This window comes from Chenopodium album, chromosome 2 (genome assembly GCF_948465745.1).
Source record: "Chenopodium album chromosome 2, dcCheAlbu1.1, whole genome shotgun sequence".
NCBI lineage: Eukaryota > Viridiplantae > Streptophyta > Magnoliopsida > Caryophyllales > Amaranthaceae > Chenopodium > Chenopodium album.
Genome location: NC_137835.1, coordinates 2,434,435 through 2,457,943, shown reverse-complemented (window position 1 = coordinate 2,457,943; position 23,509 = coordinate 2,434,435). Strand labels below are relative to the sequence as shown.

The 23,509-nt window shown below is 34.9% G+C and overlaps 4 protein-coding genes across 5 annotated transcripts; 1 reads left to right on the top strand and 3 right to left on the bottom strand.

Moving 5' to 3' along the window:
* Positions 1-791: 791 nt before the first annotated feature.
* Positions 792-3,944, bottom strand: LOC145592743 (oligopeptide transporter 7-like). The gene is made up of 6 exons (XM_081649252.1): positions 3,908-3,944; positions 3,196-3,796; positions 2,341-2,910; positions 1,910-2,165; positions 1,605-1,787; positions 792-1,480 (listed from the first exon to the last, which is right to left on the bottom strand). Exons 1-6 carry the CDS (start codon positions 3,942-3,944, stop codon positions 866-868), a joined length of 2,262 nt encoding a protein of 753 aa, XP_081505378.1. The 3' UTR covers positions 792-865.
* Positions 3,945-7,402: 3,458 nt separating this feature from the next.
* On the top strand, positions 7,403-9,646 carry LOC145592768 (protein yippee-like At4g27745). The gene is made up of 4 exons (XM_081649281.1): positions 7,403-7,577; positions 7,857-7,935; positions 8,066-8,163; positions 9,114-9,646. The coding sequence occupies exons 3-4, from the start codon at positions 8,071-8,073 to the stop codon at positions 9,339-9,341; spliced, it is 321 nt and encodes a 106-aa protein (XP_081505407.1). The 5' UTR covers positions 7,403-7,577; positions 7,857-7,935; positions 8,066-8,070; the 3' UTR covers positions 9,342-9,646.
* A 337-nt stretch (positions 9,647-9,983) lies between these two features.
* On the bottom strand, positions 9,984-13,552 carry LOC145592754 (putative serine/threonine-protein kinase WNK10). Of its 2 annotated transcripts, XM_081649262.1 has the most exons (8): positions 12,931-13,552; positions 12,533-12,570; positions 12,133-12,360; positions 11,819-12,039; positions 11,568-11,725; positions 11,089-11,467; positions 10,596-11,007; positions 9,984-10,497 (listed from the first exon to the last, which is right to left on the bottom strand). In XM_081649262.1, exons 1-8 carry the CDS (start codon positions 13,018-13,020, stop codon positions 10,293-10,295), a joined length of 1,731 nt encoding a protein of 576 aa, XP_081505388.1. In that variant the 5' UTR covers positions 13,021-13,552; the 3' UTR covers positions 9,984-10,292. The 2 variants fall into 2 exon arrangements, with proteins under 2 accessions (XP_081505388.1, XP_081505396.1); XM_081649270.1 differs by lacking the exon at positions 12,533-12,570.
* Positions 13,553-14,730: 1,178 nt separating this feature from the next.
* On the bottom strand, positions 14,731-21,915 carry LOC145592733 (plant UBX domain-containing protein 10-like). The gene is made up of 4 exons (XM_081649244.1): positions 20,934-21,915; positions 16,631-16,801; positions 15,406-15,609; positions 14,731-15,168 (listed from the first exon to the last, which is right to left on the bottom strand). The coding sequence occupies exons 1-4, from the start codon at positions 21,768-21,770 to the stop codon at positions 14,938-14,940; spliced, it is 1,443 nt and encodes a 480-aa protein (XP_081505370.1). The 5' UTR covers positions 21,771-21,915; the 3' UTR covers positions 14,731-14,937.
* Positions 21,916-23,509: the final 1,594 nt, after the last annotated feature.

The window sequence follows — 23,509 nt, the reverse complement described above, 5'->3', positions numbered from 1 at the left end:
TTCAATGAACTAAGGGTTTGCTTCTAATACTTCTATTATGCTTGATATTAACTAAATTAAACTAATTTGGTAGTTAAAGTAACAAGATATAATTTCATTTCAATAGAAATTAATATTATTAATAAATAAATCGTGTATCCAACTAAGCTTAGAATAAGTACACTCAACAACAGCCCCTCCATCTCTAAAACTATAGATTAGATTAATATAAATAAGGAAATTTTAAAAAACTCCTACTATCTAGTATCTATTTTTCAAGTACCAACTGGAATAGTTGACTTGTTGACATTATTATTGGATCCGTAGAAAATGGTCCAAACATGTAAAATTTACACTACCTAACACAATTTTTTTAAAAAAATACAAAATAAAATTGGCAGTACGTGGCCATGAGGTAAGGTTTCCCATCAATGAGAACGACTATATCAATGAATTTGTTGAAGACCATTCGATTATAATTCGAGTAGATATTATGATAAGATTTGACACAAATTAAATGATACATTAACTTTTGAATCTTAATTAACCTTACCCCACAATTACGGCCCAAAAGAATCTAAATTAATCTGGATTCCAAATCACACGTTGCATATCATCGTGACTCATCAGTATCAAGAATCTAGTATAGTACAGTAGTATCTCTTGTAGTCTTAATTTTCACTATACATCTCTTTCACCTTCTTTCTTATCATTATATATAGTGTGCCTTCTTGTAATTTGCTTCTTAATGATTTGTTGTTTCATAGAATCCAATTAGTTATTGGCCACTCGTGTGTAACATATACTCCGTATGACATTAAATGCATTTTACTTAACGAAATTATGGTGTACAATTGTTTAGCAAAAAAAATGTGTATATAATATCTTAGCTTACAACAGGACAACCTAAAACAACAACTCCTTTCTGTGTAGGACAAGAAGCATAAGGACATCCATCAAGGTCATTTCCCCACCAATTAAGACTATGATCTTCAGACCCTAAGCAAAGATACAATGCTACACCCATGAAGGCTAAGCCGGCATCAAGCGCGCCCGAAAGCAAATAATTGTGGCGCTTCCACCATTCAGGAGCATACCTGAATGCTACATATCCTGACAGGAATCCTACAAGTATCCATGTACTGTAATTTACTGCAGTTGCTGGTGGCATGGAAGCCGTGGCGCCGATTAAGATAGGCATGTTGATAAGCCTAATCCATTCTTGGTTAGGAAATGCCTTTGTAGCCAACCATACTATGATTGGAGCTATTGCTCCTCCTAGGAAAAACCAATTTATAGCTCCATATATGCCTTCATCTCCGAATATTTTTCGTGGTCCGACTAAGCCCCATATGACTGAAGCATCATAGAACACTGTGTCCCCGGGACAAGTCCACACGCTGTTTGATGAGGTGTTTCTATCACATATATCTGGAATGGTTTCCATTAGCCACCATGCTGTGCAAAGGTACACTAAACTCGAGACCATTGTTCCTACTACCTGCATATGTACAAGTAGTAAATTGGAAGAACTTTATGAAACGGAGGTAGTAAAAAGAAAAAAAAAAGTCGTTTTTGTCTTACAAGTGTAGGACAGGACAAGTCATAGGATGAAATATAAATACCTGTGCTATAAACATTGTTCTAGGTGGAATTTTCATGTAATGTCCAAGTTTGAAATCTTGCAAGAAGGTAACAGCTTGCTTCATACTAATGTTTCCATACACCTTGAAACACATATTTGCAACAGGATATCCAGGATAGATGTATCCAATTATGTACTCAGTGATGATATTCAAATGTGGTGACTACAAATACAGAGTAATATAATTATAAATCAAAGGATCAATGTATATATAATAGAATGATACATAAAAGTATACAACCATGATATTGCATACCACAATATTTGTGTAAAAAGCATTCTTACTTGATTTGCAATTGCGGTTATAACTCCAATTGGAAGTGTGAAAATGAAGGCAATAGCACAAGCTAGCAAAACACCCCACCATGGTAGCTGAAGTTGTTCTTTGTAATACTCGCAGGCAAAGATAGCTACCGCGATGTTTACCACTAAGATGGTCCAAAACCACCAATCTGGAACTTCCTTGTACCTTCTCATAAGCTTTAAATGTATGTCCATTTTCTTTTCCTTAAAACTTGCCCTGCTTTGCTCCCATATTTCCCTATGTATTTTTTTGAGAGAAAATAGGGAATGGGATGATCACATCAATTATTTTGATCATGTTTTCTTTCACTTAAATTAGATGGTCTAGGAAAATATTAATATTCAGTTCAATAAAATTCATATAATGAGATATGACAATAGTTGTCACATTATTAATTCAAATTTAAAATTACCTGCCATGAAAGAGTGCTACATGCACAATGGTGGCACTTAGAGCGGCGAACCCAACCCCATAAGTCATGGCAAAGAAGGTGCTAAGGTAAAGAGGACCTTGTTTCCCATAAGCCTCCTGATTGAAATGGAAATTGGAGTCGACGATAGCTGAGACATTGTAAATGGAGCCTGATGATGTGAAGAGATGGTTCGAAAATATGGGAAAGGTCTTAGCCTTGTAAACATTCAACCAGTAGGTGATTGGAACAAGTACATACATTAGAAGTACATATCCAACAGCCACATTAGCTGTGGCAAACCATGGGCTTGCTAGGGGGCTTCCGAGATAAGATGATATGGTGGACCAGTCCAAACCCAATGCACCTATTCCAAGCCCGTGTAACCCCGAACCAAGCTGTTGGGCTAGTATGGATTTTGGCCAGAGCCAACATACCCAAGAAAGGGAAGTTAGCATTTGGAATAGGTAGCCAGGGAAAATGTAGTATGCAAAGCTGCAAATGAAGGCGATAAGGAAGAATTGAGTACGAGTAAGACCGCCTTTGGACCGTTCTTCTTTCTCGTGCAACGCCCTGTCCATTTTAATGAATATTAGTTAATCAAACAACTTCAATCTTTGTTTTTCTTTTGTGTGTGTGTGCGTGTATGTGCACGTGCTCGTGTAAGTGTACACATGTAAGATTTGTTTAGGGACAACATCAAGTTCCTAGCACTTAGGAAATCTATACAAATCATACAATGCCTAGGTACAATGTTATAGACTATATGCAACATTATACTCTGTATCATATTTTGCCTTTTTCCAAGTTTGATTTTTTTCAGATAAGTGAACAAGTTTATAACAAGAAAATATTTACCTGAAGAGGGAAACTTGTACAAGATTAGCCGGCCACCACATTTGAGCCGGCTCCACAAGGTAACGTCGAAAAACACCAGCCCATCCAAATCCCAAAACCTGACTAGTAAGAACAACAAGCAAGGACACAAAGAAAGTAATGTGCTTCTTGTAAAATACCTTAACCGCGGTAACAACATGAATTGCATAAACATTTCCTGCCCCTGCATTAGCTAAGATGGTAATAAGTACATGTTCCTTCACATTAAAAGGTCCCGGGTTAAGGGTAAACTCCAACCGCGTCCCCTGCAGGAAGACGCGGTTGGGGAGCTTAGAAGCCATCCAATGCCCGAGTGGGACAACCGCAATCTGAGCAGCAATGCCAGTGATGCTGAGAGGTTCTGTCCTGTACCAGAAAAACTGGTTCAGAAATGACAGCACCACACAGGAGATTATCCCAAGCACCCATGTCCTGAATGTCAGGACTGGCAGGTCAGGGTCGTCTGTCGTAGGGACCGTCATCGCAACCTGTTTCACCGGCGAATCCTCCTGCAGGTCCGGTGCTGATGATCTGACTTGGTGATCAAGCCTTTGACTTTCTGCATTTTCTTGATCTTTCTGAACTGCATAAAGTCAACGTCTGAAACATGTAAATATGAGAATAAGAGATTATAGAAACCTGAAAAAAGGAAATTAATAATTTATAAAATGAATTATTAATAGAGGATTCATACTTAAGGGTGTATTTAAATTTTCAATTTTATCATCCATCTTTAGCTCAGAAGTATGTAATTCTGAATTCAGAAAATTGAGATGGATTAACTACTTATTATACATTAAAGAAAAAAAAATTAAAAAATAAAGATCAATTTTTTTGGCTAGCAATTGACAATGTGGATCTATAATTTGAATTGTCAGCCTAGATTATTTTACTACTATTATGAAGTTTTAGCATGGAAACGTTCTCCATTCCGTTTCTGTGTACCAGAAACGTTTCGATTTTTCGAAATGGTAATTTAAGCAACACCCCAAGAGAAAGCATCAAAGCAGGATGGATAGCGAAATGTATTTTGTTTGTCAATCATCATCAAAACGTGGTAAAATGTAAGTGAGGTAGTACACCAATGTATTTAAAACCGGTTCTAATAATACGGAGTATCTAGTAAAAAATTTAGATTAGTAAGAGATAAGTAAGTTTTGACAAGTAAAAAGTCGCGTAAATATAATGCACCCTTATAGTACTCCATTATTGAAAGTCTTTATCAGGTTGGTGATGATAAAGATTGCAAACGAAAACAATCCATCTCTTTGACTCATGAGTCATGACTACATGAGTTGACACTTCTATCAATTCTCAAGTTAATTTGGTACTTATAACCGAAAGAAAAATTATTCACCAAAAATTAAAATAGTCTGTCTTAATGAAAAATATTTATGAAAATAGTGATTATATTGTGTCATTGCAATTGTGACCTCGTTTAGTTTTTAATTTGTGTACTTGTGGTTAAAAATTGCAATAGTACATGTATAATACTTACCATATATATATATATATATATATATATATATATATATATATATATATCAATTGTTAACGTACTTTAGTAAGATTCATGACTTTCATTATTTATTGTCTGAATTATTTATTAGCTATCTAAATGAATTTAAAATTAGTTGTCTGAATTATCATGTCATATGAGTATAAAATTAGAGTAATTTGTGTGAAATAATAAGTAAGAAATTAGAGAATAAAAATAAGAAAAAATAACACATACAAGACACGAGCTTTTACGTGGTTCAGTCAATGTGACCTACTCCACGGACGGGGACGATCATTCAATCTTTCACTATAGTAATATAGTACAACATACATAAATTAAGACTACGAAATCGATTGCATCCATTAATTTGCACCTTCAATTTAACCTCATCAATGATCAAACACCTTCTTATGCATGCCGCACCTTCATCGCCCTTTTCACTTCAACTTGTTATTAGCAACCGGTCGTCCTCGCCAATGGCTGTTTCAACAATTTATGCAACCAACTACTTGATTCTTCACTCCTCTAAAATCTTTATTAAGCTTTCCCCTTTTGATTTCTTTGACTTCTTAATGTTGTAGGTTGTGTAGGAAGATCATTCAAACCAATCAAACATATTTTCTTTCTTCCATTTTCATAATATGACGTGTCACATAAGGAATTAGGTTTAGGTTGTGGTGATGACTTTGGTAACTCTTTAACATGAACCCTATTAACCCCTTTCACACCCAAATTGTCTAGGAGAATTTTCATCTCTTTGCCTTTTCCATGACGACCACTACAAGAAAGTTGACTTTTCGTAGTTCCCTACAATATGCAAGTATATATTTGTGAAATAATTAAGGAAATCGTATCATTTTACAATCACCATGATTTTCCCATATAATATCAATACGGAAAACATAATAATACATATCCACAATATTTTTGCACATTTATAAAATTATTAGAAATCGTATCATTTACAATCGCCACTAAATCCCAAAATTCGATAAAAGTCTTTTCTACACTAGATATATAAATATTGTTTAACAAAGAATAGATAAAATATTATAATTAAATTTTTTTTTTTAAAAAAAAAAGGGGGCATACCAGGAGATGACACGTGGCATTGTTGGTGTGTCTTTTAGTATATAGTTATTGATTATTGATGATTGATTGATTGATTATCTCATGGTAGATTGTTTAGTGTATAATAATCATTTAAAATGTATGGATTATGATCCTAATTAACTCTAACATATTTTTGGAAAGTAAAAGAAATAAGTTGACTGTGTAAGAATTATCAAGGATATCATATGGAAGAAAAATTCAAGAAAGTGTTGATGAGAACTTGATGAAATATTAAGAATGGCCATTATGATGATTTTTTTATTATTATTATTATTATTTTTTTTAAACAGTAGCAAAGGAAAACTTGCCGTTATTATGCACCGACCTAGGAGTAAGCTAACATCGTAAAACAAATTTTATGTCTTAGATTTTAGTAAAATAATATCTCATGGACTCATGGTAAATTGTTTAGGATAGAATCATTTAAAATTTAGAATGTATGGATTACGATTTTGATAAACAAGCCAATAACATATATTAGCTACTCGAAATGTGTCACTCATATTTGTAAGAAACATTGCATGTTACTCAAACAAACATGTTTCAAGGCTAGAATAAGCTAAATAACGTGTAAGTCCTCTCTTCCACAATAATAATATTAATAACACAAGTACTTTTTTTTTTTTTTTTTTTTTATTTTTGTGAAAACACAAGTACATTATTTAGTCCTGCCATAATTAAATATTAATTTTAACGCAAATAAGACACTGTACATAATTTAGTACTATCACACAATACTACACATTTTCACTTGTGTAATATTAAAAATAATAAATATTACACATTCACATTAAAATAAACTTCATATTTGATTTGATAATATTTTTTTTTCTTTTATATTTCATATTAACATATAAAAAAGGAGATGACCATACCTAGCTTGTATACTTAAATTTGACCTAATCAGAAAAACAAGCCAATATATAGGAGTCGAGTGGATTGAGGGCAAGGGAATTCCCAACTGAAATTGTCTTTATGCAGAGGATTGATCTCATAGTGGTTGTGACTTGTGAGATTCAATCCGTAACACTAGACTAAGTACTACTATATGAGTATATGATACCTAATTTTCTTCTTCATGTTTATCAAGTAAAGTACTCCGTACCATAGAAATACAAATAGAGCATATGGGCGTGTACAAAAATATGACCTTGTTTAGTTGTTTTTTCTTTCAGATTACTTCATATAATAATAAAAATGCAAAATGCTAATATATTCTTAGTTGTTTTACCTTGACTTGCACATTCATAAAAGCTAATATTTAATTATTAATAATAGAAAGTTAATATTGAGACAAATCAATTAACATGTCAAGTGATAATATTTTATTTTATTTTATAATTCCACATATAAATTAGAGGTGATAAACAATTTGGGTCGGGTCGGATTAAACATCAAATCTCATGTCCAAATTCCGAAAAAAAAAAAAAAAAAATTTATAGGTTTGTCAAGCTTTTGTTAAGTCAGATTGACTATTATTTATTTATTTATTTATTTTTTGAAATCCTGAAATCCAATCTTAGTGTCAAAAATCATTTGAATTTCCAATATTATTTTAATTGTATATGGGTCGGGTCATAGCATCATTGAGGTAGAAGAGGCGTCTGTCGGCAAATTATGATCTTCTGATGATTCACTAATTTCCCATTCCCTATATTTCTTCTGGGTGTTTTTCCCCAACACAATTGATATAATCTTAAACCCTAATTTTCTCCCTCATTTCTCGCTTAGATCAATTCCTTTTGTCAAGGTTTGTCTTTTTTTCCCTTCAAATTTCATTGCACACTATCCCAATTTTATCAAGCTTAACTTAATTCTCGATCATAAAACTCAACATTAAATTGATCAGCTGGAAAATTGGGTTTTTAATCTTGGAATTTGTTCATCATAATTGGGAATTCGATGTTTAATTAGTACTATTTCTGTTGATTGGAGATGTCTGAAATGTATAATTTTGTCCCATTTTAATTAATTAGGCCTTTTTATACTAATACTGATGTATGATCATTTCTTGCTCTGTCTACAATAGTTGCCATTGAATCCATTGATCAAAGAAAGTTTAATCAAAAGCAATCTTTAGGCCTTTACCGCCCTCGAAAACTCGAAAAGTAAGTGAATTCATGTGCATTTTCTTAAGGATTTAGGAATGATCATCTATAGTTGGGATATTTTTATGATTCTCATTGTCATGGTTATGTTCATAATCCAAATTATGGGAAATTTGAGGGTATCTTGTAGGTTTGATGGCGGAATTGATCGGTCCAAGGATTTACAGTTGCAGCAATTGTCGAAACAATGTTGCACTTCATGATGATATTATTTCCAAAGCTTTTCAGGTGAAGAAATTGATAGATTATTATATGGTCTTAGCTGCTTTCTTTGTTTGATTAATTTTGGTGTGTTATATAGTACAACTATAATCAGGGATATGAACCAAAAATGTCATAATATTTGTATTTGTTATGTTCCTTAAACATCATTGTGTAGTTTGAGATTTTATTCTGCCTTGTCGGCCATAAAGTTGTTTAGAAGGTTGTATAAGTATTTGCCATCATTTTTTTTGATTTAGTAGAATCTCTGTTGAGCTTTTTTTTATGGCCTTCAATCATTTTAAGGACGTGTTTCGTTTCGAGGTAAGTTTTCTGCCGTGAATAATTTCTTCCATGGAAGGATTTTCCTTTGTTTGGTAGCTAATAATGAGAAACGAAAAGAAGGGAGGGCAATAGGAAGTAGGTAAGTATGACAGGAAATTGTGGCATTCTTGTTAAGGTAAATCCTTTAACACCCCTTTGAAATTCTTTTCTCACCCAATAAAATTGTTCACTCATCCGAACAGGGAAATTGGGAAAAAAAATTTCCCTTCCTGGTTCCTCTGCTAGCAAACACAGTTCAAGTTCTTGCTCAGAAATTGATTTTAAAAAATGAATTTATATTGCAAATGGTTGAGCATGGAAATACCTCATCTGATTACAATTTCACAAACTTCCCCATCTATAGTAAGATGTGCATTTGCGATGAAAATTTATAATTCCTTCGAGAGTTGCTGTTGGCATCATATTATTTTCATTATGTAGCTCATCAGTATGTTCTAACTTCTGCTGAATACACCTCTGTTATGGGACAATTTGGCAAGGGGATAGGATAGGATAAAATAGGGCATGGTTTCATGTTCCACTATGTATTTCAAGAATTTTAATGCCTCTGTAGTTCTTTACATCAGATACTGTATATAACAAGATGCAGCTATGTTTTTTGTGCTGACTGCTCTATCTGAATCATAATTCAGGGAAGAAACAGTAGGGCTTTTCTCTTTTCCCATGCTATGAACGTTGATGTGGGGCCAAAAGAAGACAGACATCTCATGACAGGTCTCCACACAGTTGCGGATGTCTCTTGTTCTGATTGCCGTGAAGTTCTTGGTTGGAAGTATGAACGAGCTTATGAAGAATCGCAGAAGTACAAGGAAGGCAAATACATACTTGAAAAGTCTAAAATTATCAAGGATAATTGGTAGTTGTGAAATTACCTTTGCCTGCCAGCGTGTTGATGTAAGTCTGTGGAATCAATGTCTACTATCCTGATGGTTATGAAGTTATCAGTTCAGAAAAATAGTGGAGACAACCGCATAATTATAACGTGTAAAATTGTCAAGATTTATTGGCAATTTGTTGTGAAGTTACATTGCTCTCTTCTCTGCATTTCAGTGTAATTTTGTGCGGGGAAGGGACAAGTAAATTGTTGTAGAGTTTGTAGATTCTTCTCAATTTTCATGTTCATCTTCACCAATTAATTTAAAATAATTCAATGTTAATCCTCATTCCTCAATGTGTCTTTCAGTGATTCTATTAACATTGATAGTGTATGATGTGCATAATTTTCAGAACATGACTCTTTTTGTATTTGTGGTCTTTATATCATCCTGAACGTTTTTACCATGTTGGAAAATATGTATCTGAACATGCAGAACTGCCCAGACGATCTCAGTTCAGGTTTCAGGAAACAGAGATCTTTTTTACTTGCTGAGCAGCTTTATTAAGAAATAAATACAGCATTATATACAATTATTCAATATTTGTGAGGTGAAAATTTAGTGTTCTGAATGCCTCACTGGCTCAAGTGCATACAAGAAAGTTATATAGCCTGCCAGGAAAAAAAATAATAATAATAATAATAATTCATTACCACTTAAATGAATTTAAGTAATCACTGCTTAGCAGAATTTTTAAATGGACATATATAAATCTGCAATCAAAATTTCCAATACACTAGAATGAATATATATATATATAATATAATGCACTCTCTTGAACAACCTCCAACTAGTCGTATGGGGGGCAGAGTGCTTGTGGTAAGCTGCCTTGGATATGAAGAATTCCAAAAAAAAAGAAAGGCAATCCAGTATTTGACAAAGATCTTTCTTTCTATCAATAGATAGATATGGAGGAACCCTAAACTATAATTTCAGTTAGACAACTACATCCTTCTTAGAAGCCCACCTCTTCTTGGCATATTCTATTGCCTCCTCCCTTTTCCTCGAGAGTTCACGTATGCATTCACTGTATTGGGATTCAATTGCATCAAGCTCCTGCTTCAGTTCCTCGTTGCATAGCTCTTTCTCTAGCAGTGTTAAAGAAGCCGTACTTGATAGGCTCAAACCATCAAAAGCAATACTGCATCAGATCACAATGAATAAGTTTAAGGATAAAGTTGAAACAAATCACAAACACCATAGCCATTCAACAAGTCTAACAAATACAACCACCAATACCTGTTCGAGTGTTTACAGCTATTTAAGCCAGGATCATGAGAGCATATCATGGAATATTGTTCATCAACCGATATCCCCGAAACAAGAGATTCTCCAGCACCACGGCCTTCTCCATTTCCAGTCACCTCTGTAGAGACCTTGAGCATTCCAGATTTTGATAGATACTTTAGTGAGTCCAGGGCACTGATTGAGCCAGATAATTCCTCTAGTGAACTGGTGAGATCAGTAAGTGAGAAATTAGAAGGCTGCCTAGAGTGAGGCACCAGTTCTGCAATCAGCTGCTCCATCAATTGCACTACGGGAACCAAATCTTCCCTAGATAAGTCTTCAATCTCTTCAACCATCTCATGCACAATGGAGATGATGGTATCTTTCTGAAGGTTGAATATAAAATGAATATTCTTCAAACGACCTGATCCAAATAACATAAACTCAGTTTCCATCAAGAGATACTAGACTTCTCACAAAAGGTCAAGCTAGAATTTTAGCGTACCATTTGTACCAGTAAACACGAGGGTCATTGAGATTGAATTGTTATCCACCACCTCTCCAATTAACTTGAGGGTTTTCACATCATTGAAATTTAAAATTAAAGTCAAATGGCGAGGAGCTTCCCAGCTAAAATCACTCTTCTTGCCATCACCGTCTATATCCATAGAATGAGCTGTTTGAGGTCTGGTCAAACAAGCCGGTTCAACCATGTTCGTCATCACAGAATGAGGACTTGGCCCTTCAGGAATTTTGGATACAAGAAATGGGTCCTTCAACAAATCCTCGGCTGATGGTCTCATGGAAGCTGGAACCAGACATTTCTCAATGAACTGCTTAATCTCCAGATTAGTTACTCTGCTAAGGCTTGCTGGCTTAACACCCTAAAAAATCATGCAGAAAAAAAGAGAGGGGGTTACAGCGTGGGTAATTTATCTGCAATTATCATCACTTACAAGCTGTATGAAGCAATTGATGACCTACCGAGATAACCTTCTTGAATATTTGTGCTGTAATTTTGCATTCAGAATAAGGGTATTCACATGTCACCATTTCCAGCATACACAAACCAAAAGAATATATGTCGACAAGTTCATTGTATTCCTCCTCATATAACTCAGGGGCCATAAATTCAGGTGTACCTGCACCAAAAAGACCCCACAGGTTACATACTTTTAACTATATGAATTGTTCAAGAAACAAAAAGCTTAAAATACAGCAAGACTTGGCGGTACCAATACAACTTCGAGCAGTAGGTTGCTGCATAACAGTTGCCAAACCCAAATCGCCAATCTTAACTTCCCCAGTGTTCCCATTGATAAAGATATTGTCACATTTCAAATCTCGGTGTATGATGCAAGGACTCTGACTGTGAAGATACTGTAAACCCCGGAGGATCTGCCTTGCCCAGTTTTTGATAGCTTTCAGATCGACAGACTTATGTTTTTTACGATACCTAAACAATACAAGATGTTAAAATAACGGCATAAAAAAGGACACCCATGTTGACAATTTCTACGCAACAAAGAATCAACAGAAAAATACTCACTGTCTAAGGTTTCCAGAGGTGAATAGCTCAGTAATTATGTTGATAGTCTTACTACCATCATCAACCCAAGAATGGTAGAACTTTATGATATTTACATGTTTCAAAGTCTTCAATAAATGAACCTCTGAATACAACATCTCCAAGTGTTGTGGCAACTGCAGCAAATCATCAATGTCCACTTGATTCCAAGCAACCTCCATTCCATTGACCTCATCAAATGCCTTGTAACTATTATAACAACCAACATACATACAAATATTAGGGAAAAAGTAAAGACATTTTCGACCCTTCACCCGAAGCAAAGAAAGTGATCACTATTAGGTATAACTTCAACTAATTAAAAATTCGAAAGCGAACGGGAATAAAACATAAAATCAGAAGACTGAGCAAGGAATCATACACAGTCTTGAATGCTCCCCTCCCCAGGATTTCAGAATACTGAAGAGCAAGAGACAACAAGAAAAAAAACATCATCACAAATAAATAGAAAAGGATTAAACGTGTAATAATCCAAAACAAAACAAAACAATTTAAAAAATATATATACATATATCAACCGCAAATTCACTACTAATAGGCAATTACAATCGAAATAATTAAACAATATGAGTAATTATGGCATAAAATGCATTAAATTAAACTGATTTAGCAAATTTAATTTAAATCAAACAAATAAATCTAAATCAAAAAACGTAATTTGGATCAATGAAAGCAATTTGGATTACAATTACAAAAAGAATACATCAGAAATTACTATCCTAATCAATTAAGGAAATAATCGAAATGAAGGAATCATACCTTAATGTATCGGCCGGAGGGGTCCCTCTCAACAATGTCGTCAATTTGATCAGAAATTGACGATGTCAAAGAAATTTTAAGTGATTCCATTAGAGAAAGAGGAGAAGAAGAAAATTGAGAGGAGAGAGAAAGCAGAAAAACACAAAGGATCAAATAACTTCTTCAACTGGAATCGAAAGCAATGTAGCAGGTTCAGAAAACGCTTCGCAAGCGATCAAATACGAGTCAAATGACGATTTGAAGCCGAGTCGACAAGCGAGTAAATCCATATTCGAGGAATCGATTCGTAATTTCAAAGCTCGGATCTCCATTAATGGTGTAATTCGTAACTCAGTCATACCAAACCTAAAATCACCATATCACGATCAAAATTCAAATGAATTGTAAGAATTTGCTAACCCTAGAATTGGAGAAGAACGATTGAATTGGAGATTATCTGAATATTTTTTTGAAGGAAATGTGGAAAACCAATTAAACAAACCCTAGAAATTGGGAAAAATATGAGGAGCGTAAAAAAAGGATGAGAAATTGTAGCATGTTTTTTCCGGGAAAAAAGCAATTCCGTTATATTTTTTTATAGCAGCAGGAAGGCGTCAGGAGTCAGGTGTGTAGTCTGTACTCAGGGCTTTTTATTTTAATTGAGTCATAAAATCATAACATTCTTTGGACCCACGCACTTTTAAAAAGATTTCGTATTTCAGTATTTGTCTACTTTTCTGTCAATAAAGTATTTGTCTACTTGTTTTATGTCAATGAATATGGAGCAATATTTAAATTTAAATGCTTATTTGTAGCCATAACTTCTATAAATGTCAATAGTGATCAAGTTTTTTTTTTAAAAAAAATACTTACAAACATTCAACTATTTGAGATATGGAGCAAACTTAAAAAGATAATTCAATAACGAAAAGAACAAAATTATTCTCTCCGTAATTATTTGACCATTATTCTGTCACAAGGATTTTTTTTTTTTTTTTTTTTTTAAAAAAATTACAACGGATTGACTTTTAAACTACTCGAATATATATATGCTCTTCTTAAACTAGCTTTCATGATTTTTAATTAAGTAAAAAATAAAATCAAATAAGAACTTGTTAGATTGGTCTTGATTTGTACGGAGTGTTATTTTAATATCAAATTATTACAATTTTTACATGTATTTGTAATTAAAGATATTAACCATTAAAATAATGTATTGATAAGAATGAAAAAGAATGTTCCCAAAAAAAAAAAAAAAAAAAAACAGGGAAGTAATCAGCTAATTTTCAAATTTCAATATATGAAAAATAGAGTATATGTGCTATTTGACATTTCAGCAACTTTCCGTATCACTCCACGTTCAACTAAAAGCATTACTCTCAAATTGTCAACGCTAAGTAGCTTTAGTGTTGGTTACATGGATAGAATTCCAAACATCTGAATTGAATTTAGCCACAAATCCAGTGCATGTGGCTCACATGTGCGTTCGTTATCCAATGCATCATTTGGTATCAACTCAAAAGTCAAATGACTCAAATCCAGCCATCATTTTGATTGCCACATACAACATCGTTTTAAAGTCATATGTGGAGTATACTTGTCTAATCATTTAACATGAAATTAAAACTGTATGGATATGGATGACATAACATTTAGCTGCAGTGGGCAACAGCGCAGCGTTGCACATCCTCTGTAAGGACTGTAACGTGCTACCAGAGACACCTTCCTTCACAAAGAGGAGATGGCTATTTCTGTTTGGAAAAGGCGAAGAATCATTATGCATTCTCTAAACACTTCTCCAGAAGCATGAGACAGATGGAATAAGTACAACAGCTAACATTCCTTATTCTGAATCCACCTACTTGAGCCAAATTGGTGAGAATTTGGAAGAGAAAATACAAGGGGAAAGAGAAATACATGGGGATTATACTCATCAGAATATTTGATAGACCAGCACTAAACAAGAGAGACTAAAGTGTTACTCGCGATCATAGTTCTAAACAATGTTGATCACAGAGAAAATCTTCCCTACAAGTTTGGTTCCACGAAAAGACTTGCCTGCGGATGCAAGCCTGCTTCTTTCAGGGTCAAAGAATGCTTTTCTGGACTGTATACTGTTCTTGGAAAATTGGAGACTAGATTGTAGCTTTCGAAGTTTGAGCAATCTAAAGAATCAACATAGTCATATAAAGACTGGATGGTTGCACTGCTGTGGAATCTCCTGTCTTTACGCTCTCCAGTTGGAAATCGTACCAATACCTGATTAAGTATGAAGCAATTATATTGAAGCTCTAAAAGTAAAAGATTCCATACTTAAATGTCAAACATAATCAATGCAGGAAATAGAATACGTATTAAAATTGAACAAAAAGCATGAGACTAGAACTAAAAGACAGAGGCCATCATATGCAAGTCATCCTGAAACTGAATGAATCATAACTGTATTGGTATTTTAGAAGGACAAAAAATAGTTTTAAGGTAAAAATGGAATATTACTTGAGTAACATCAGGTCCTTTCTCAGGTTCAGCACCAAGAGACAAAGCTTTTTCCTGCTTTCTACGAGCCAAGGCAGCTTCTCTTTCAGCTGCTTCACGTGCTTCTCTTTCACGTGCCTCTTCTTCCTCACGACGTTTTCGCTCCTCTTCAGCCCTTTCCCTCTCTAGCCTCTCTTGTTCTTCTCTCCTCTGCTGTTCTCTAGCCTGAGAGGAGCATATATGCTGAAGAATTAGACAGCAATGCCAAATGCATATAGAAGCATGCAGGGGTTGAATATTAATTTCTTTAGTACTTATCTTATTATTCCTTCCATCCAAATTTATAGTCACGAATACTAAATTATATTGTTTCAATAAATTGTCACCTTTCCAGACGAAGTACTACACATGTTCATGCTTAAGTCTTCCAATACGATCTTGCATTAAGTAATGAAGAATGAAACCAATGACCCAACAATTATAGAGTTTTTGTAGAATTGTCATATCTAGAAGAGCTGCTATAACCTCACAGCAATTCTGAACCCGAGGGTGGGGAGGGACACATTAACGGAGTTGCATATTCTTTCTAATCAATAAAACAGCACTAAATTCTATATGTTTGGAAACTTGATAGATTTTTTTTCTTGGCTCCACCATAGCCAATGTATGGAATATTAAAGCACTAAATTCTACTAGCAAGTTACAACCATCTCAGACAGCTGGAATAGTTAATGTTCCTCCTATGTGTATTGAAGCCTTTTTAAAACTACATATTGGCAACCAAATTAATATACTTCTTTGTATACAGTGTTCAAATGACAACAGTTGATCAAAAGCATCATAGCATAAATAATGTAGTTCCATGATTTGCTCTAATTGCCTCTCATAGACAAACCTTGCACTCAAAACTATTAAAGAAATTGCTTTAGTGCAACGGCTTCATACTAACCGGACTATCAATTATTTTCTAATTTACATCCAAAAGTTCGGAAAAATTGCCACAAACCGTTATTAAGCTGTCTCCAGAAACTTTACAAGACACCTCCAAAGCAAGATTTGAGCACCCATTTTATGTAAAACTCCCTAAAACACTCTCCAAGCACTCACATAGACCCAGTTGTAACAGATAAAAAGATTAGGAACTCGAGAAATACGAAGTACTCCGTAAAAAAATTGACGGCTCAAAGGCAACAACACCAGCAACAGTAGGCAAATAAATACAACAGAGGCAGAATTTTTTTTATACCTGGTCAGCTTCTAAGGCAGCTCTGTAAGCAGCATCTTGTTCTTCCCTCAAGCGCATGTTGTTCCTCCTCTCCTCTGCTTCAAGCCTGGCTGAGACAAGTACAGGTCCACTTTCTTCCAAAACTCTCTGTAGTATGGAAAGCATATCTTCAGGGGATCTTGGTCCCTCAATCTGCAACAGAACAAGAAGTTAATAGGACAGTTTAGAAAAGGAAAAAAGATCCCTGAATCAGATCACTGAATACCAATAAAACAGCACAATTTTGACTGATGAACACCAGAGTGCACACAGAAAATATACTTACAGCCAGATTAGAATTACCTACAATGAATGCTGACAATAATGAGACACAGGTATATGTATGTAACTAGCTTAGGCCCCGTGCCAAGGCACAATAAGTCTAATTTTTTCTTAAGAAAAATAATTATATCTATCGAATAGAACTGACGCTTTAAAGTAATCTTTACTATCAATAATATGAATCAATTTTAGTATGAAGTATTACTTGTTTGGCAAAATCTAACATTACTCTTTATATACAACAGCATGACATCAACAATTGCAATTCGCAAATCCTAAGAAGATGCAGGCCATGCAGCAATAACAATATAAGCATCTTATAATTGAGAATCAAATGTCTGCAGCCTTATGCCAGCCAGTGTAGATGACTACAGATAATACTTTTGGAGACCCACCTAAAAATCTTTAAAGATATGCAGCTTTTACTCGAGTTTCAAATTCATTTTACTCTGCTCATAAATCAGAGATCACATCTTTACACTATCAAAATATTGGTAATTCTTTTATTTGTTTTTTTTTTTCCTATCAAGGGATGGAGGAGGAAGATTTTTGTGGATGACTATACAGAATAAACACTTTTGGTTCATGTAGCTGACCCCACTTATGGGGTTAAGGCTGTGTGTGATTGATTGATTGATTTCTAATATCTGATTTCAATTGCCACCCATGGAACTCCCTACCTGCCATTTCATATCCACCATTCACAGCAGCCCTAAGCATTGGCAAACCTACCCTGGCGACAGATCAGCCTCAGAAACTCCACAACAATCAAAAGCCTCATGCTCAGAAGAAAAGTTCATACAGACCTCAGAGCTTAATTAGACAACACCATCATTATCTAAAGTTCATCTATCCCCAGTCAACAATGTGAAAAAATTAAGAGGTCCAGATAGATCAAAAAGGATTTTGTTTCAAGGTTTAAGTTATGAAAATCAAAACCAAAAACATTCCAGTTCCCATTCTATTGCCTTCCATCCATCATTTCACAACAACAGACCAAACCAGAGAACCATAAAGTTCACACCAACCAATTGCAAATTGCTCAGCCCAACAAAAAGGCATAAACACCAAAGGCACCCACAGACACAGAGATGGCCTAAAAAGATCAAGACACTTCTATTGTGCCACACCAACAGACTAAAATATGATATCTACAAATATGCTATGTAGCTTTACATATCAAAAATCTATCTCCAAGCAAGATGGAAATTGGAGACAGGTAGAGAAAAGAAAGGGAGCAAGAAACCAAAATAAACAAAAAAACTTAAGAAGTCATTAAAAAGCCACGTCAAGACATTTGAAAACCATAAACTTAGTTAGCCAAATAGGTTCTTATAAGCAACCATTTGAAACCTGGAGTGACAATAGATAACAAACAACAAACTTCCTGACCGTATAAAAATATCCCCCCCCCCCCCCCCCCCCCCCACAATTGTACTCCACACTTTCTAGCACATATTTTATTTGATCAAATACAATACAAAATCTGAACTCCGTATATTTGTATCCAACTCTAGCCCAAACAACCTCAACCCCCCCCCCCCCCCCCTCTCTCTCTCACTCTGGAAATAAGAAGATTATTCATATTCCTTGACTCACTATTAGTTCCACTTCGAAGGAAGGTTGCAAGAACAAAATTACTCTTCAATCTCAAAATACAAGATAATTATGGAATTGCGGAATAGAGACTAGACTTTATTCTAGTGTTCTTTTCTGACATGTATCTTGATTCTTATTCAACAAATATCGGGCTACCTATCACCGAATTATAGATCCGCAAGGAATAACTAATGATTGATCCATCAATTGTTTATCCTAGAGAAGACAAAAGAACAATTAATGGCAGAGGAACTTCAAAGTATCTGCAAAGATAATCCAACACAATGGCTATTAGTTGATTCACATGTGAGATCATGAACTGTTCTTGTAAAATAAAGTGCAAATAAGCACCAACATCTTAAGGTCGAAATAAGAAAATCAATTCACTTTTCCCAAAACCCAAATAAAACATACCATAGTATCTCAACTGACAACAGCAACAACATCCACTTCCCATTAAATAACCATGTCTCATTTTGATTTTTTGCAAAAAATCCTTCTCACACCAAAAAGATGTCTGCCTAACCTCCAACCCAATTTAGGAGTTAGCAACAAGCCAAATCAGCATCAACAAAGATCCTTCATTTATTTCTCAATGCTACTATAAACCTTAATACTAATAAACAAACAACTTTATGCCTCTATATAATGGATTTACATAATTGTCAAAATATAGCATCCTGAAAGCAACAGTTGTCTCTCACTCCCTCCTTTACAACCTTTCCTTAACTTCTCAAAATTCGTTTATAAGTAAATTCCATATATTACAAAAAAAACATCCACCAAGTTATCATATGATGCCCACAAAATGACTAATAATAGATTAATCTGTTGTTTCATTGAAGGATGACAAAAAGCCAACAATCAGCAGAAAACCTTGTGGAATATGCATAGGTTATCCGAAAACAGTAGCTCTTAGGACTGTAATTTCTAAATCAAAATAGGTTGGTCGGTAAATAGGTTCTCACTTGGATTAAATAGGATCCAGAACAAACCAAATTCTTAGTAGAAGACCTACCTTGAATTATCTCTACCAGAAAGACATGGTTTAACTCATTCAGTCTAGGTGAAATTGCTCATTCGTCACTTCCAATCATGGTATTAATTCTTGGCTGTATAAATGCATCGCAACCGCAGTGTAAAGATTTTATTCTTAAGGTGATAAATATATTATGCTGCAAACCACCCACATTGCCCGCAAAACTTCACCAAGACCGCAACCACATCCGTAATTTAAAACCATGTTTCCGATGACACAAGCTTTCATTTATGTGAACCTATTTTCAAAATCCTTAGCCTAGGTTAATTTGGTTTAATATTAGTACAGGAAAAAAAAATAAAGGATGGGCGGGGAAAAGAAAGTGATTTTATTTTTCAATAATTGATTAAATGAAAGGAATTGAAGGAAAGAGGGAAAAAAAATTATGATTTAACTTATAATTCCGACTTTCTAATCAAAATCGTCCAATTTTGGGAGGAAAGGGAAGTGAAATTTTGTAAAGAGGCTTTCCTCCCACATCCCTTCCATTCCTATGAATTCTTCATTTATCTAACCAAACATATTCCTTTCTCTTCTTTTCCAGCCTAATCCCTTCAACCAAAACGGGCCTTAGTCCAAAAAGTGCACTCAACCTCCTACTAATAACAAAACTGTAAGGTCTTTCAAAGATATACTTAGCATAAGATAAACCAGAAAGTTAATATGCAGAAATTAGTTCCACTGAAGAGCTTGCATTGTACTAGTTGATCCCTATTCCATCTAATATCCAAAATGCCTTTCATTGACAAGTGCAAGATCTACATGTCCAACCACAATCTATATCAATCAATCAATCAAAGCCTTAATCCCATAAATGGGGTCGGCTACATGAACCAAAAGTGATTAACCGTATAGTCATCCACAAAATCTTCCTCCTCCGTCCCTTACGATCAAATTTCTCATTCTTATGCTAAAATTGCACAGGCAATGCCCCTAATACTTAGTACATTCTACCTTTCTAATACAGGCAATGCCCCTAATCCACAGCCATCAAAGTTCAAAAAAGTGCAACATACACTTGCAGATATCTCTAGTTACACACACACACAGTTTTCACATGGATAACCAGCTGATTTATAGGTATCATCACTACATATTCTAGTGACAATAAGTTAGCCTAACTAAGCACCTACATTATAAGACAATCAATTATCATAAAACACACCTAATAATCACCCCAAAAACCCAAATTAAACCTCCCATGATATCCCAACCTAGATTAACACCAATCACAAATTGAACATTCCAAATTATCAATTAGCAGTGATCACAAAACTACTAGGCAATTACATTTAAAACTATAATCGACGACTTAACCAAGCAAATGAACTAAACATTAGCCAAAAAAAAATACAGCAGTCTCACCTGCTGAAGCAAAGCAATACGTTGATTAGTAGCAGCCATAACAACAGCACAAAACGGAAACCGCGAGGCTTTCAAACTATTACTCATCTTAAATCCCTCGGAAGCACGAATGCTACCGCCCCACGCCACGAAATTCTCATTCACAAAATCAGCAAACACCTCACTCCCCAATGTCCTCTCCACAAACAAAGGCGTATCAGGGTGATCCGGCGAATGCAAGTACACAAACAACAGCTTATAAGCATGTCTAGACCTCTGAAGCGCATCCATAAACCCTTCTGAAACAAAATTGACCCTCACACCAGACCCATACTCCCTCTCCAATGCTGCCACAAACTCCATCGCTTCGGAAGCCGAAGACGGTACCTGAACCAATGGACTAGCCGACGAATCACCACCTCGACGACCCCCTAACCCCAGCATCCCAAATGAATACGATAACACTCCACCAGCAGCCCATAACCCTAACCCAACCGCACCAGAAATCAACCCTAAACTACCGGAAACAACCGAAATCGGTAAAGTGATTACCCTCCATGCCAAACTAGGGTTTCCATTTCCATTTCCAGGGTTAATATCAACATCAGACCTTAAAACGACGTCGTTTGGAAACGAATTATTCAGAGGTTGTGATTGTGATTGAGATTGTGATTGCTGTTGTTGCCCACTACTTCCGACATCATCAGAAGGTTCTGGAACATTGGGATTACCAGTAAAAGCAGCGATTGCAAGCTCAAGATCCCAATTATGAGCAGCAAGAATCTCAGTGCATAAATCAATGTCTTCTAAACCTGTAATTGCTTGAAAATACGCCAATTTATCGCTCGCATCTACCATTTTTGTGAAACCCTAATTTTCTCTCTCCTCGAATTTCGCCGGTGCCGGAGAAGGTAGATTTTCTCTCTCCTCTGTGAAAAAATGGGATATTTTTGAAGAATATGAGAGAGGTTTATGGTAGAGAGAAAAGATGATCAGACATTATTATTTTGATGATGAAGAGGAAAGCGACGGTTGAAGATTTGAGGGTACCGAAATGTTGGCAGAAAGAAGGATATAATAACGAAAATGCCATTGGGAGTTGAGTTTAGCTGAGCTACTAGTCTACTACTGTGAATTGAAACACAACATTTTAACTCTCTGTTAATTTAATTCTCACCAGATATTTGTCGAGGTGTCAAGTAAAGCTCGGTAGAGTTGATGGGATACTCACCTTAAAGTCATAAGTTTGAGCCTCATCAATTATATTTGTTTGAGAAAAGAATAATTTTCTTACCTCGTAATCTCGTTGATTTACGGAGATGGAAAAGGTATCGGTTCAATAGATCTTTCATCTTACCTTTAAATAAATAAGTATTTGTCAAGGTACCGTATGTGTATAATGTTGATTTGTTCACACCTGGTATTTAAATTCTGGGGAAATGAAGGATTGGTAATTTGGTGCGTTTTTTAAGGGATATGATGGTTGGGTGGTCAACCATGAAATATGAAATAGTCCTACCTCTAAATTCTCAAGTCAGTAATCTCATATTCTCATCTACTGGTGGCAAACATGTATACATATTATTTAACTATTGATATCTTTCATTACTCCCTCATATTTTATGAATACTTGCAAGAGTTTTTACTTCTACACTGTTCATACATTAAACTTGATCGTATATTTTTTGCTAATATGTAAAAGTCAAATATTATTGTGTAATATGGTATGTCCATGGATTCGTTCATGTTTGTTTTGCAAATTATAGTCATTATTCATTATAATTATTCAGTACTAATGTTAATTATAATATTTACTGACAATCTGACATTTACAAATATTATATAGCATATGGTTAAAGTTATGCATTAATAATTGTGTCATATGAACTCTTGTAATTAAATTCAAGAATAATAGAGAAAGTACATATAGAAACGAAGTACTAATTTGCTTCAAAAAAAAAGAAACGAAGTACTAATTTGAAATTTTAACGTGTTGAAATATGCATCGAAACATTTAATAACCAACAATTAATATCTATTTTGCATTGATAATGCTCAAACCCTATATTGGTCGAAACACCCTGAAATATGGCCTAGGTATACTGAGCACCCTAAACTTTGCGTAATAGTCAAAACACCACCAACTATAGTGTTAGGTGCGATGCGTGCCTTAAATGAAAATTTCCAGGCATTTATTTCATCGAAGGAAGTGAATTGTCACTCTCTAAAACAATTTTTAAAAAATGGTGAATTGTTCCTATGCATCCATTTGGCACGCGTGGATTCACCTCCTCCAGTGAAATAAGCGACTAGAGTTTTTCATTTTAGGCACGCGTTGCACCTTCCATCATAGTTGGTAGTGTACGTTTTGGCTATTACGCAAAGTTCAGGATGCTCAGTAATACATAGTAATATTTTCCAAAGGACTAATCATACCACGCGAATCGAGCCCATTAAAATTCTAGGCCGACCCAATTGATCAGCCTGATTAACGAAACCTTGTTAATCAGCTGCATTTGTGGGCCCTCCTTAGCAAAAGTAATATTTTTATATTGAATTGTACTGATGGTGACATGGCTATGTTGACGGCGGTCGTT